Below are 14,884 nucleotides of genomic sequence, written 5' to 3'. Positions count from 1 at the left end.
CAAGCTGCGATGATCGGTGTTCGCCTTGCAGCAAAAATCCAAAATGCATCACGTATGAATTGTAGTAATTTCAAGACGGTGTTAAAGTGGCTAACAATGGATCCTAAGAACTTCAAGCCCTTTGGGATGTACCGAGTTGGTGATATACTAGAGTCAAGCAACGTTACCGAGTGGCATTGGGTACCAACCAAAATAAATCCCGCTGATTACGCAACAAAAATCAACTCAGTTGACGACGAAAGGTGGTTCAAAGGTCCAAAGTTTCTTAAAAGCGATGAAAGTCTATGGCCCAAGTATTCTGATTTAGGAAGCCTCAGCAATATAGAGGTACGAAATTATATTTTACGCTTAACCTAATCGAAAAATTTTCCCATGAAAAATTAAGACTTTTCTTGCTGGAGACGACTTTTCAGAGCCCTTGCTCGCGTTTTATTGTATATTGAAAAACTGCAGTCTGTGGTGCTAGGGAAAATATGGCGGAAGATGTGTCCTTTGCCCGTATACAAAAGGCTAAAACTGTACTATTTAAGAATGCAAAAGACATCGAGTTTTCAGAGGAAATCTGGTGCTTAAAGAAAAACACGGAAATTCAAGAAGCAAGCAAGCTACAGCGCAATCCTGCGTGTTTGCGGTAGAGCAGACATTTTAAGATATAATAACGCCATAATTTTGAAAGAAAAACATTATGTATCTTTCCTTGTGATTCACTATTATCACGAGTATTTTCATCATAGTCTTCATGAAGCGATAATATCTAGGATAAAAACTACCTTTTACATTCCCAAACTAAGGGTGCTATACAGAAATGTTCGAAGCCAATGCCAAAACTGTAAAAACCAACAAGCAAAGCCTCAACCACCGCAAATGTCGGCCCTGCCATTGGCAAGACTGTCAAGTTTCGAACGTCCGTTTACTTACGTCGGCATAGATTTTTTGGCCCTCTATTCGTAACCGTTTGAAGATATAAAGATAAAATTTGGGGTGTCCTTTTTACATGCCTATCCGCCCGAATGGTTCATATCAAAGTGGCATATAGTCTCGACACCAGTTTCTGTATTATGTACATACAGAACTTTATAAGTCGTCGTGGCTCTCCGAGAGAAATATACACTGATAATGGAACCAATTTTATTTCTGTCGTGAAAATTCTTCGTGAGAAAAGAAAAAACGTTGAACTATAAAAGGTTTTCACGAAGAAAATGCCTGGGAGTGCCTAATCAGAACAGTCAAATCGATACTTTATGCCATGTTTCCTGCTGTTAAATTTACTGACGAGACCCTAAGAAATGCCTTGTATGAAATCGAATTCATAATTAATTCTCGTCCAACGACATTCGTCGCATTGCATTCGGCTGAAGACGATGCCCTAACACCTAATCATCTACTACTTGGCTCGCCCGCCGGTTATAAAGTTTTATGCAACATGACTTGGATTTACGTCAACGTTAACACTGTACACAGAACTTTGCAAATAATTTTTAGCACAGATGGGTACGTGAATATGGTTCAATTCTTGTACGCCGTAGTAAGTGGTCCCAAAGAGTAAATCCACCGTCCGTCGGAGTTGATGATACGATGCCCCGCAACAATTGGGCGGAAGGTCTGGTGATAGAAGTCTTTTCGACTAAAGACTAGATATATTCAGGTATTAGTGCAATTTTTTTTCGTTGTTTGTGTATGGTATGGATCTAACTTTACTACAAACACACACACAAAACTCGTTGACAGATAATGTTCTTCGCGAGAAAAAAATTATACTCAGCTGTTTACGGTACACTACCTGGTAATTATGTCATGGGCTTAAGATGGCCAAGTCCGCAACGTAAAAGTAAAGAAGACCAACAACATCTACCATAGACCGGTTTCGAACATAGCTGTTTTGGACACGTCGGCAGTAAAAATACAATGGCAAGCTCACACAACTCTAATTCGCTTACGAGGAGGGAAATGTTACCGCCATCAATGTAATAACCCTTCATTTACACTTTATTTACATTTCTGAAGTCTTTTATATATCTATTTATATGTTGTATTTGCTTTGCCTCCTAATTCTTTTCACTTTATTTCTGTCTAAGTATCTGCTTACACACATACCTACACGTACGTATGACTCTTCAATCCATTGGTTAACATTGCTTAATAACGGCGATTTCCAGATTGCAATTTTCATACAAAAGGGCAGCGAGAACAACTCTTAAGTTTGAGTTGAATATAAAGGCGGAGACAAGAAGTTGTTTTTAAAGTGTGCTATTGATGTACCGAATTAACGGAATTATTAAATAAATGAATTTGTTCAAAATATATCAAGTGTTTTGTAATTAATAAGGGCTCACTAATAAAAATTTGTATCTCCCACAACTCAATAACCCCTTTCTTACTTTAATAACTACTCCTCCATTGTTGAATGAGAACTAGCCGAAGGTGAATTTAATTTCAAAGATATACATATGGTGAGTATTTATTAGGATAACGTAAAATTCATAACAACGCGACATGACATGACATAACAATAGTAATTCAAAATTCTAATAATTCAAATCTTAATTCATTATAAAAACTTCAAAGAAAATAATATTAATAAATTTCCTCTTCTTTCTTTGCAGGTCCAGCCGGTCTTCCTTTTTGGCAATGGGTATTTTCGTCGGCGTCAGTGCAAAAACGGCTGATTGATGCCAACGCCTCCCTCTTGTCTGTCCGCCCGTCTAGTTGTTGTAAGTATGTGTATTCCGTATTTCACTTTACTAATAAATTATCTTTTCTTTTATTCGTAAAAAAGCAAACTGTGTTCAAGTCCTGTCCGTCCGTAGAAGTCTGCGATGTGTCCCGTAAATGTATGTAACAAGAAAGGGATACCTGGCGCACTGTCGGCTGACCAGTGCCTATGATGTCACCCAGTAGTCGGATGTTCCCACGATGGGCAGCGAATGTGGAGAAGCTTATGTTTTTGCGTTTGGCTTTTTGTTATTTTAGTTTTCGGTTATCTGTTTAATTTAATTTATTCAGTAGTCTTTGGCTTCAATTCTATTTGCTAACATTTCAGATTTATTTCTTTTAAGTTCTTTGTTTTTCAGCTTTTTAACATTTTCCTTTATTTTGGGTTTTAGCAACTTTTCTTTTTCTTTCAGGTTTTAATAATTTTCAGTTCTTTTTATTTATTTTCAGTTTTTTTTGTATAACTTCTCTTGCGTTTCAGATTTGAATAGCTTTTCTTTTTTCAGTTTTCAGTTTTCCGGTTTGTTTTTTCTTTGTACATAGGCTTTTCATATCGTTCAAATTGACTTTCAATCACTTTAACTTTTAAAGCTTTCATACAGTTTATTATTCTTTAAAGGTCAGAACTATTGGGTTGCCTAAAAAGTAATTGTGGATTTTTCATATAGTCGGCGTTGACAAATTTTTTCACAGCTTGTGACTCTGTGACTCTGTAATTACATTCTTTCTTCTGTCAGTTATCAGCTGTTACTTTTAGCTTGCTTTAGAAAAAAGTGTAAAAAAGTATATTTGATTAAAGTTCATTCTAAGTTTTATTAAAAATGCATTTACTTTCTTTTAAAAAATCCGCAATTACATTTTGGGCAACCCAATATATTCGGTTTTCACGTTGAAACTCCATATAAAAATATAAACGGAAAAATTCGCCGAAATGTGTTCGTTTCGTCATAACTTGTTTTTTCATCAAGGGAAAATTTACATTTCGGGACGCCCATTGAGAGCACAACCACAGTCGTTGTGCAACAAGTCATTTTCTTACTCAAAATAACCGCGATCGTCAAACTTCTAATTGTAAGTGGGCGTTTGTTAGTGCTAGTGATTTTGCTCACATGTATTTACTCTGGTTGGAAAAAATAAAGTGTTTGTGGATGCATAAATAAGAAAGTATTTCTTTAATAGAAGTAAATATACTCGAAAGAAAAATAAATTTTTCTTTCACAACATGCAACTCAATCAATCTGTACGAAATAATAAGATTTGTGAAAGAATGTGTTGTGCTTTCGGTCCTGCAGTTACAACAACAATATTTGGATAAAAGTGGAAGATGCTGATAAAAGCTTTTGGAAAGTTGTGCTTATTTAACTTATAACAGTGAAAATACTGCAAAATCTAATTATTTTTACAAATAAATTCTGAATTTGTCTCTTTTTAAATTGTTTTGTGTTTCATTATATTTTAATTACAAAGGGTTGGGTTTTGGTTGAAGTTAGAAAAACATAATGAATTTCAGTACAACCCATACACTCACATTTGTGTGTACGCAGCTGATAAATTATTTGATGCTATATTATTTTTTATATGTAAATGGCAACAAAGAAACCCAAAAAATCAACCTTGTCAAACCACCGAAAGATCGATTTTTCTTTTTTAGGAGATTTTTCCGCAAAAAGAACGTAATACCAGCCTTAAAATTTCCATTTATTTTATTCCATTTCCGATACGGGATGACTATGAGCCCCACACAGGATGGAACTTTGAACTCCGACTTGTGTGGTGCCTATCGTTATCACGGGAAGCTTAGCTGAACGCTACCGGGCTCGTCCACAGGTTGCAGATGGTGGAAAGCTCCGTTTTTATACGGAGTAGCTGCAAATGCGGCCGCGGACAGTCAGCGATTTTCGAGAGGAGAGTCTCAGTGAGGAGTCAGGTGGCACTGGTTCTTAATTAAATACTGAGTGCCAATGATACTCGAGATGACAAGGCGAGTTATTGGCACCTTCAAATAACCAATGGCCATAATCAGCGTCTGTCCCCAGGTTTGGGGGCGGCTGGCGGCGAGCGTTGGATCTTGGAGCAAGCGGCTCGCCACAATGAGGGATACATGTGCAATTCCACAAAACCCATGCGGTTGGGGCGCTGGGCCAGTAACCCGCCCCCGGAAAACTAAGAACTACTATGAGAAACAAAGGAATAGTAAAAACGGACCCCACCAACGTTGACGACCCACGCAAACGAAAAAAGGACCATGATTTGCGGATCTGCACCTGCAATATCCGCACTCTTTATAGAGAGGGTGCAGTAAACGCGCTGGCGGATGTATTAGAGAAGTACAAGGCAGATATTACCGCCTTTCAGGAAGTGCGATGGACTGGGAATGGCGTCACTACAACACCAAACGGTGACGAACTATACTATAGCTGCCATAACACGAGGCATGAATTTGGTTGTGGATTTGTTGTTAGTCGGAGACTGAAACACCTTCTCTCCAGCTTTACTCCGGTGGATGAGAGGCTAGCCATAATCCGCATAAAATCCAAATTCTTTAACATCAGCCTTATTTGTGCCCATGCCCCGACGGAAGACAAAGACGAGCAGACCAAGGATATTTTCTACGAGGGCCTAGAGAGAGAATATGACCGCTGCCACGCCTATGATATTAAAATCGTTCTGGGAGATTTTAATGCGAAAATAGGGAAGGTAGACATTTTTGGTCCAACAGTCGGAAAGTTTAGCCTCCACGAGATAACGTCCAGTAATGGTTTGAGGCTGATAGATTTCGCCGCGGCAAAAAACATGGTAGTAAGTTGCACCAGATTTTAACATAAAAATATTCACAAAGCCACATGGCTGTCACCCGATCCAAACACGAGAAACCAAATTGATCACGTTGTGATAGATGGAAGGCATTCATCCAGCGTGTTAGATGTACGATCGATCCGTGGAGCGAATATAGATTCGGATCATTACCTCGTTGGAAGCTGGTTATTGAAAAGCTTCAAACACAACAAATGGCAGCGGCATACTCCACTCGACTGACCCAACTGCTTGATGAAAGCACTCCTTGTTCCGATGATATTATGGTGCAGAGGCAAACTATTGCCCACTCCATGGAAAATGCCGTACTTGGGTACCGGATGCCTCCTCCAAGAAACCCATGGTACGACCAAGAGTGTCGAGATGCTGCTGAAGCCAAGAATGCGGCATATAGGACAACTCTGCAATCAGTGGCAACGGAGAGGTGTCAGGAGAAAATGAGAGAGGAGAAACGTCTATTCCGCAGAAAGAAAAAGGAAATGGGAAGTCGTGAGTGTGAGCGAATTGAGATGTACAGGAGTCAGAGTGAAGTCCGGAAATTCTACCAAAGAATTAAACGTCAAACCGATGGCTTTGGTGCAGGCACATCCTCCTGCAGAGACAAAGAATTCCTTCTCATCTGGTAACTGACACAGATAACATGCTGAGGATATGGAAAGAACATTTTACCCAACTGGTAGTGTCCGATGTTGGCGGCGAAGAACCAGCTTATCTGTGCAATCTAGAAGAACGCATACCCGATGATTGGAAACTCAGCATACTATGTCCCGTACACAAGAAAGGAGACAAGACGGAATGTGCCAACTACAGAGAAATACGTCTCCTCCCCATCACATACAAGATACTATCGAGCGTATTGTGTGAGAGATTGAAACCTAAAGTCAGTAAGATAATTGGGCCCTATTAATGCGGCTTTAGACCTGGTAAATCCACCCTAGACCAGATATTCACACTGCGCCAAATCCTGGAAAAGACCCGAGAAGGACAAATCAACACCTACCATCTCTTCGTGACTACAAACCCGCCTTCGATACTCCTTTACGTTCAAAGGTATTTCCAGCCATGTCTGAGTTTGGTATCCCTGCAAAATTAATAAGACTTGTAGCGTGTCACCCTATGTCTGATTGGAGTAGAGCGACATCTGGTTTTGAACAGTCACGTTTTTATGGCAACTAGGGAATACAACCCTGCGCTACCACCATATGTTACCTCCACATACAAATGTGACCACTACAACGACACTTCAAAGAAACATATGTTTTTTGTTTTTGCTATTTTGGAAAAGCAAATTTCATGATGGTTCCTCGGTGGACATGATGGCTTGGGGGAACCATGATGGTCAGTATGTGGAGGATGACAAGTTCTTTTTCGATTGGATCTTGGCAGCAAACGGAGGTGGAGCCATCAGTAAATATAAAAAAATTAAACACAAGTGAATTAACAAAAGAAAAATTTATGTGTTTATTGAGCGGTGTCACAGAATAAACAAAGTGGTGAAAACTAAAGAAATAATTTAAAACAAATGTAAAGTTTTAGTGAACATCTTAAAGCTATAGATAAAGTTACAAATATAAGGCAAAATTCTAAAAACAGTATATATGTGTATATATAAATATATATATATATATTTATGAAAATTTTACAATGATTTAAAATAACTTGAAAAATAAAAGAATTAAAGAAAACTCGGAAAGCTTAAAGAAAGTAAAGCTGTAAAAAAAACCTGTAAAAGAAAAAGAAAGATTTATTAAAGAAGAAAACACTGAACAGAAATAGAAAAGAAATCAAATCATATAATGTAAAATTTAAAGCTAAAAACTTAAGTCTAAAAATAAAAGCGAAAGTCAAGACTCCTCCACCTCCACTGCCACACGTATAAAAGACTTCAGCTGCTGCAATTGGCATATCCACAACTCCTGTCGCTACTCCACCGAGGGACCTAGACGCTGTCGCATACCCCAGTGTCCATAAGGTAGTCCAAAAAGTTTCTCTGAGTTTGTTGACCTTACGGTGCTGAGAAAGCAGCACATCAGAAAACCCCTAGAAAATAATAAAAGAAAAAAACTTTTTTAGACAAGAACTGACTGCGACATATATGTACACTTAAACACGACAATACTTACCAAAGACTAGACGGACGGACGGACAAACGAGAATCTAAAAGGGACCCTATTGGCCGCAGAGGCTGCCACCAGGACCACAATACCCGGGGACTCCATTGGCATTTATCCGGAACAGTCGCCATTAGAACCAGGAACCTGAAAAACACGAGATTGAGAAATTAAATTTGAAAGCCTTAAATTTTGCTTGAAAAATAATTTTGCTAATTTTGATCCAAACTACTGTTTTTGCTTAAAGTAAATGTTTTACGAAAAATTTGTTAGTCTTGATAACTTGAATTTTAATTTCTTAACTACCTTTTCTTTGGTCATTACAAGTTTAGTTATAAATGTCAAAATTGAGAGTATCAGGGAGGTTGTGACCTCCAAATAAAGCAGTGCCGAATTTTGTACGAATGTTAGAATGAAATATTTTTGGTTTTTTTTCTTTCCCATGAAGGGATAGAAGACTAAAGAAAGGGGAAGGAATGGTGTAATGAACAGGTGAGTAAGCTTTTGGGGTACTCCGATTTAGTGGGCCACGGGAGTACCATGGTTTGGGGAGGGTTAGGCCGAGGCATGCCATGGAAGACCGGCATGCCAGCGAACCGATAAAGACATTTTTCCTGTGTGTTTAATTTCAAGTGTTTGCGTACCCGCTGTATTTGTCCATCCACAAGCTGGTTGATTTTAGTTTTTTTTGTCCCTCCTTTTTGGCAATAGGTGTTGGCAAAGAACCGCGCCCCATCCACTGAGCCACAGCCGGAGCTCAACCGCCAGCAGCCAGCGCCCGCCAGCGTCAATTGCCACTCCAGAGAAAAGGTGGAGCGACCTCCTATGGGGGTACGTGACACACTCTGCTGGATGACGCTTGCTGATACTCGTTCCTCAGTAAGAATAATAAAGAATCTCTCCGAACCATTTAATACCAAACGTGGTTTCAGACAAGGAGACAGCCTATCTTGTGATCTCTTTAATATCCTGCTGGAGAAGATTATACGAGATGCAGATGTGAATAGATATGGCACACTAATCACAAGAGAGCACATGCTACTCGCCTGTGCCGACGACATCGGTATCATAGGTCGGTCACCGGAAGAAGTAACTGCAGCCTTTGAAAGAATCGAAACGGCTGCGTTGGCTAGGTCATGAAGAAGTTCCAACAAAGAAGTCTTTTGAAGGCAAACACGGTGGTACACGCAAACCGGGAAGACCAAAAGCCCCATGGAAAGATCAAGTTGTGGGAGACACCTCGAAACTTGGTGTCAGAGATTTTAGAATGAGCGCAGATGATCGAGGCGCTTGGAGCGCTGTTCTACGTTCGGCTAGTGGAACAAATATTCTGTCGTATCCAATTAAAGTAAGTAAGTATATAATTTAAAAACTTTTTCCTTTTGCACATTTAACCACAAAAGTCTTATAAAACAATTTTAAAACTTTGATGTTCGTTTTCTCTCCTTTGTTGCGTAAACGCCGATACCAACTCCTTTTCTCTGCCGAGTCCAAACCAAAAAGGACGCTTCATTTTGAGGGCTCCAGCCAGCTTGGCTTTGGTTGACCTCCATCATGAAGTGGGTCTTCCAGCCGGCACCAACAAAACATATGGGGAGCCATAATGAGAAGTTGGTGTCAGCTGGTTATCTCTCTCCCTGGGTCAAAAATAGCCAGCAGGTGTCGAGTCATAATAGTCACATAAAGGTGGCGCTGGGTATGCACATTAGGCTGCACACTACATGTAAAACAACTAAATAATACGATAATAAGAAATAATACTTTATGAAAGAGTTAAAGACAAATTATAGCTGTAATTTATTTATATATTTGCTCCCGAGCCACAAATACATAAACATAAAAAGTAGAAATGTCCCTATAATTTGGCATACGCACTTTTTTGAAGTCCATTTAACGCCTCCAGAATGGAATTAGTTTGTTCACAACTTATTATTCTGGTATATGCATTTTTTTAGCTATAAACGGTTGATAATTTCCGAACATGCAAAGTTAGTGTCACCCTGTATTATTGACATCTTACGAGTTATCGTTGGTGGTTACCTTTGGTAACTTCACGGTTTAACTTCGATGTTAAACGAAAAAGTAGGCGACGAAAACTTCAAAAGGAAAGGCACCCAAATGCCGCGAATCGTGCCATACTCAAAGAAGGCGTTCATATTCTCTTACACTTCAAGACTGTTCGTGTTACCCTCCTGGTTGTTATAGCTTCGATGACTAATTTACTGCCTATAATGACGTTGGCCCTCGACATCCCCACAGTAACACCATACCAACTCACCCATTCTATCAGGATGCACTTCTAAGTCATGCGAACAGCTGACACAATTTTTTATATTTGTTTCGATGCGAACAGCTGACACAATTTTTTATATTTGTTTCGATTTTGCAGTAAATTTAAATGTCAAAGGCTTGATAACACAGCTGTGGTTATTTACTAAAACCTTAAAAAGAATTTCTATTTGATCCAATGATCCACACATTAGCAACAAAACAGTGATGGAAATACAAATATAAAACACATTTAAAGAAGATAATTTGTTAAACAAAGTTTATTTCTTAAACTACTTTGACATTTCAATTTACGGCATTTGCCACTCAAGGTAGTTTCGTTTGGGGTAGATGTTTGTTGTTGTGCTAATGACAGTACCTCTTAATTGTATCATGCATTCTGTGATCGCCTGTATCACCGCCTGCAAAACCGTAATACAGTCAGGCAGTGGGAAACGATATGAATCCGTCAATCGAGTGCTCACACTCGACCTCACGTTTCGTCTAAGCTATCCGATTCGAAACCTCTTCCAATAACGTATTTGAAAGACCCCAGCATGAACGCTCAAGAAGCCGAGCGATATCACGACGGCACTCCAAATCTCTTAAATTTTTTAAAGTTCCTAAGCAATTTTTGCATTCCAGAACGTTTAATCATGAATAAATATGTTGCGTACTTCCTCTTTTAGTTTTGTCATTCAGATTGAATGATGAAACTACCGTTTTAATAAACGGTGATACTTGGTACAATTAGAAGGTTATGTCATAATCCAAACAACAACGAAATCAACGATATAACCATGACATAATTAACCAGGTCGTGTACCGTAAACAGGTGAGTGCAATTATTTCTCTCGAAGTGCACTATCTGTCAAAGACCAAAAAGGTCGTGTGTGTATTATAGTTAAGAACCATAACACACACAAACAACGAAAAATCAAGATATATTGATTTAAAGGTATTGGCAGTTGCCCAACAACAAAGTGTTGAGTGCACTATCTGTCAAAATAAGTGAATAGTGCAACTGTGATTTTGAGTATGTTATATATATATATATATATATATATATATATATATATATATATATATATATATATATATATATATATATATATATATATATATATATATATATATATATATATATATATATATATATATATATATATATATATATATATATATATATATATATATATATATATATATATATATATATATATATATATATATATATATATATATATATATATATATATATATATATATATATTATATATATATATATATATATATTAGTATTTGACAGATCACGTGGGATTTCAGACATGGTGTCAAAGAGAAAGATGCTCAGTATGCTTTGACATTTCATCATGAATAGACTTACTAACGAGCAACGCTTGCAAATCATTGAATTTTATTACCAAAATCAGTGTTCGGTTCGAAATGTGTTCATTCACCGTAACGTTGCGTCCAACAGCATCTTTGAAAAAATACGGTCCAATGATTCCACCAACGTACAAACCACACCAAACAGTGCATTTTTCGGGATGCATGGGCAGTTCTTGAACGGCTTCTGGTTGCTCTTCACTCCAAATGCGGCAATTTTACTTATTTACGTAGCCATTCAACCAGAAATGAGCCTCATCGCTGAACAAAATTTGTCAAAATTTGATCACATTTCGAACCGAACACTGATTTTGGTAATAAAATTCAATGATTTGCAAGCGTTGCTCGTTAGTAAGTCTATTCATGATGAAATGTCAAAGCATTCTGAGCATCTTTCTCTTTGACACCATGTCTGAAATCCCACGTGATCTGTCAAATACTAATACTTTATAACTAATTCCCTTTTATAAATAGTATGCACATGATTGAATCCATGACATAATTACTAGGTAGTGTGGCGTAAACAGATGAGTGCAATTTTTTCTCGCGATGTGCACCATCTGTCAACGTGTTTTGGTTGTGTGTGTGTGTATTATAGCTAAGAACCATACCACAAAAAACAAAAAATGGTACGAACTAGTAATATACAGAAAATCAGAGTTGCACTAATCACTGATTTTTACAGATAGTGCACTCAATATTTTGTTGATGGGCAACTGCCACTACCTGTATATCTTGGATTCAACCAATATAAATTCATTTACAGGTAGTGGCAGTTGCCCAACAACAAAATATTGAGTGCACTATCTGTAAAAATCAGTGATTAGTGCAACTCTGATTTTCTGTATATTACTAGTTCGTACCATTTTTTGTTTTTTGTGGTATGGTTCTTAGCTATAATACACACACACACAACCAAAACACGTTGACAGATAGTGCACATCGCGAGAAAAAATTGCACTCATCTGTTTACGCCACACTACCTAGTAATTATGTCATGGATTTAATCATGTGCATACTATTTATAAAAGGGAATTAGTTATAAAGTAACGTAACTGTTGTTATTGGGACCTCCATCACAGTTCTCGGCTCTGGTCTTTTGTGCCTTATTCTCTTTCATTGATGCAAAAGAACATATGAAAAACTACAAATTCAAATCTGTTTGCAAATGACACAATAAAGAAAACAAAATTAGACAAACAAAGAATCTATAATAGCGTAGTGTGATCTGCCCATTAAAGAAAATTTCTGTCTGCTCTGCCGTCTGTCCAACTGTTTATCGTGGTGGGAGAATATTTTGATAATTTTTTTTTATCTGCAAATGATCGTGTATTAACTCGATACGTGCAGATATATGCCAATGATTATAATTAATAAATTAAATAATCTACGCATTTATTAACCCCGAATAGAACGGTTTAAAATGCAAGGACTTTTTCCTTAAATGGTTCTGTTCTACTAATTGTGCTAAAAAAATTAATTTCATATATTGTACTCTGATACAAAGTACAAGTCAATATCAGTGTGGTAATATGTATGAGAAGTCGTAAGAAGTGAAAGAAAGTACTATGGCAGGAATGGCTAAGTAGCTGAAAGATTACAAGAATAATTTTGAAAGTATTCTATCTCTGTACTAAAGAACAAACTAAAAATGTGCGATTTAAGAAATCGTGTTCCGAATGGAAGTTCCCTCGAGGAAGCTGGAAATTGTGAAAAAGTATATGATAATATATCTATTAAATCGGAAACTTTAGTTGGACAATCAGATCGCCTAGAATTGTTAGGACAGCAACAACACTTGCACCAAACTACTCAGTCACTTTTAATGGCCAGTTCGATGCTTGTGGGAAGTACAAGCAGCGTGGGAGTAAGCAGCAGTGGCAATCAAAATCCAAACGAAAAAGACAAACTCGATATACAGGGTCACTATAGCAGCGCAAACATATTTGGTTCAAATGATTCAATGAGTTCGCAATTATCGAATTGTACAACAACTTCATTCACTCCTGAGGTCTTGTTTAGCCAGCAAATGAAGAATATGTCCAACGTAAACACTATGCATTTAAATGTTCATGAACTTTTTCTGCAGAACCATGCCTTGAGAGAAAAACTTGCAGAAGTTACCGCTGATCGGGATCGCTTGCTTTGCGAAGTGTCAAATTTGCGCCTAGAATTGGAGATTTTCGAACTTAAACGTCTGCCGGAAGATTCGTAAGTACCATTAGAACAGTAGCTCTACAATAAACTAAGAAAACTAATATAAATCGCATGTAATTGAACTAACTGAGTAAGTTATTGATCTAATTGGAGATTTATTTACCAATATTAAAAGATTAGATAATAGTTTCAGAATAATTAGGTTAGGTTAAAAGACAAACGCCTGGCAACCGCAGTTGCCAAAGGCTTCATTGGAGACCTCTGGTCCATTGTGTTCCAAGAAAGAAAATAGAGGGTGTGAGGAGAAAGGAGGCAGAGAAAGAACGAAATAAACGAAGAGCAGAAGATTATTGAAAATCGGATAAAACTTGGTATAAAAATATCAAATGGAAGTTTTCGTTTATAAAAGGAGACCTAAAGAACAAGCCAGTAATAGGCTTGCTCTGTGTTCTAAATACTAAAAAGTAACCTCGAAAGAGAAAATCATAATTGGGAATTCCGTGCAACTCGGGCCTGATCCCGAAGAGCTTGCTTACATGTCGCTAGAGGCATACCTATAGGTTCGAAGTCCCCTGGAATGTGTAAGGTAGTTCCTAGTCTCGCAAGCTCGTCTGCTCTACATTTTTCTAGAATATCTCTACACTGGCACCCAGAACAGATGCATTTTGAACTGTTCAACAATCTCGTTGAGAAACAGTCGAGTGTGGTTTTTGAATACAGAAATACGTTTTCAAGCGATTTGATAGCTGCCGTCGGAGAAGCTATTTACGCCTATCGTCGTTATGACATTACATCTTTGCTATTTCACCACTTCTTTAATTGCAAAGACCTTCGCTTGACACACTGCAGTGGTCTTGTTATAACCTGTCCAAGTTCTTCACAGTACCTCCCAAAGCCCACTTCGTCGTATCTATGTAGTAGTCTATGTAACTTCTATTACCAGGTTTATTGTAGTTCCAATGGATTCTGCCAAAAATAGTGGTACAGTATTTTTTTATCAACCCCCTTTTGCCAATGTCTCAATTGCAGGCGTATAGGGCAAGAGTTGCCTCTCTTGCACTTTTCTCTCCTCCCAAGGATACATGTGCCGTTGTGGATAGATCGAATATATTGCTGAAAAAACTACTTCTGCCTTAGGTTTGGTACTCTATTCGGCTTTTCACGTGAACAACTGTCAAACTCCATATAAAAAATTGCAAATGAAAAATATGTGAAATATTAAAATGCTTTTATAAACTAATGATTTAAAAGAAGCAATTGAGCACAATCAATGCTAGTGTAATACGATGACAGGATTGTGTCGGTGCAGAATATTTGCCATAAATATGTATAACTAAATTAAATTAATTAAATTAAGATATCTTGTTGCAGTTTTTCACTACTAAAAACAGAATACATTGCTTTAGACGGACAACTTTCGACAAACCACTTCA

The 14,884-nt window shown here is 37.6% G+C and overlaps 2 protein-coding genes across 2 annotated transcripts in view; one reads left to right on the top strand and one right to left on the bottom strand.

The window, feature by feature from the left end:
• Nucleotides 1-7,121: 7,121 nt before the first annotated feature.
• LOC131998561 (uncharacterized) lies at nt 7,122-8,517 on the bottom strand. The gene is made up of 3 exons (XM_059371012.1): nt 8,282-8,517; nt 7,650-7,784; nt 7,122-7,566 (listed from the first exon to the last, which is right to left on the bottom strand). Exons 1-3 carry the CDS (start codon nt 8,371-8,373, stop codon nt 7,449-7,451), a joined length of 345 nt encoding a protein of 114 aa, XP_059226995.1. The 5' UTR covers nt 8,374-8,517; the 3' UTR covers nt 7,122-7,448.
• Nucleotides 8,518-12,417: 3,900 nt separating this feature from the next.
• Nucleotides 12,418-14,884, top strand: part of LOC106094069 (IQ motif and SEC7 domain-containing protein 1) — a 134,282-nt gene continuing 131,815 nt past the window's right edge. The window contains exon 1 of the mRNA XM_059363912.1: nt 12,418-13,505. Within this exon, the coding sequence (XP_059219895.1) occupies nt 12,946-13,505 (560 nt within the window). The 5' untranslated portion in view covers nt 12,418-12,945. The remainder of the gene's footprint in view (nt 13,506-14,884) is intronic.

This window comes from Stomoxys calcitrans, chromosome 1 (assembly GCF_963082655.1).
Source record: "Stomoxys calcitrans chromosome 1, idStoCalc2.1, whole genome shotgun sequence".
Taxonomy (NCBI): Eukaryota; Metazoa; Arthropoda; class Insecta; order Diptera; family Muscidae; genus Stomoxys; species Stomoxys calcitrans.
Note: the sequence above shows the minus strand (reverse complement) of the source record. Positions and strands in the feature narration are given on the sequence as shown.

Bases quoted from the DNA above. Each gene is read 5' to 3' on its own strand.
- LOC131998561 (XM_059371012.1), bottom strand. From the start codon at position 8,373: ATGGGGCGCGGTTCTTTGCCAACACCTATTGCCAAAAAGGAGGGACAA. The intron at 7,785-8,281 runs GTACGCAAACAC...CGTGTTTTTCAG, and splicing joins TGGATGGACAAATACAGCGG to GTTCCTGGTTCTAATGGCGA. The intron at 7,567-7,649 runs GTAAGTATTGTC...ATTATTTTCTAG, and splicing joins GTCCGTCCGTCTAGTCTTTG to GGGTTTTCTGATGTGCTGCT.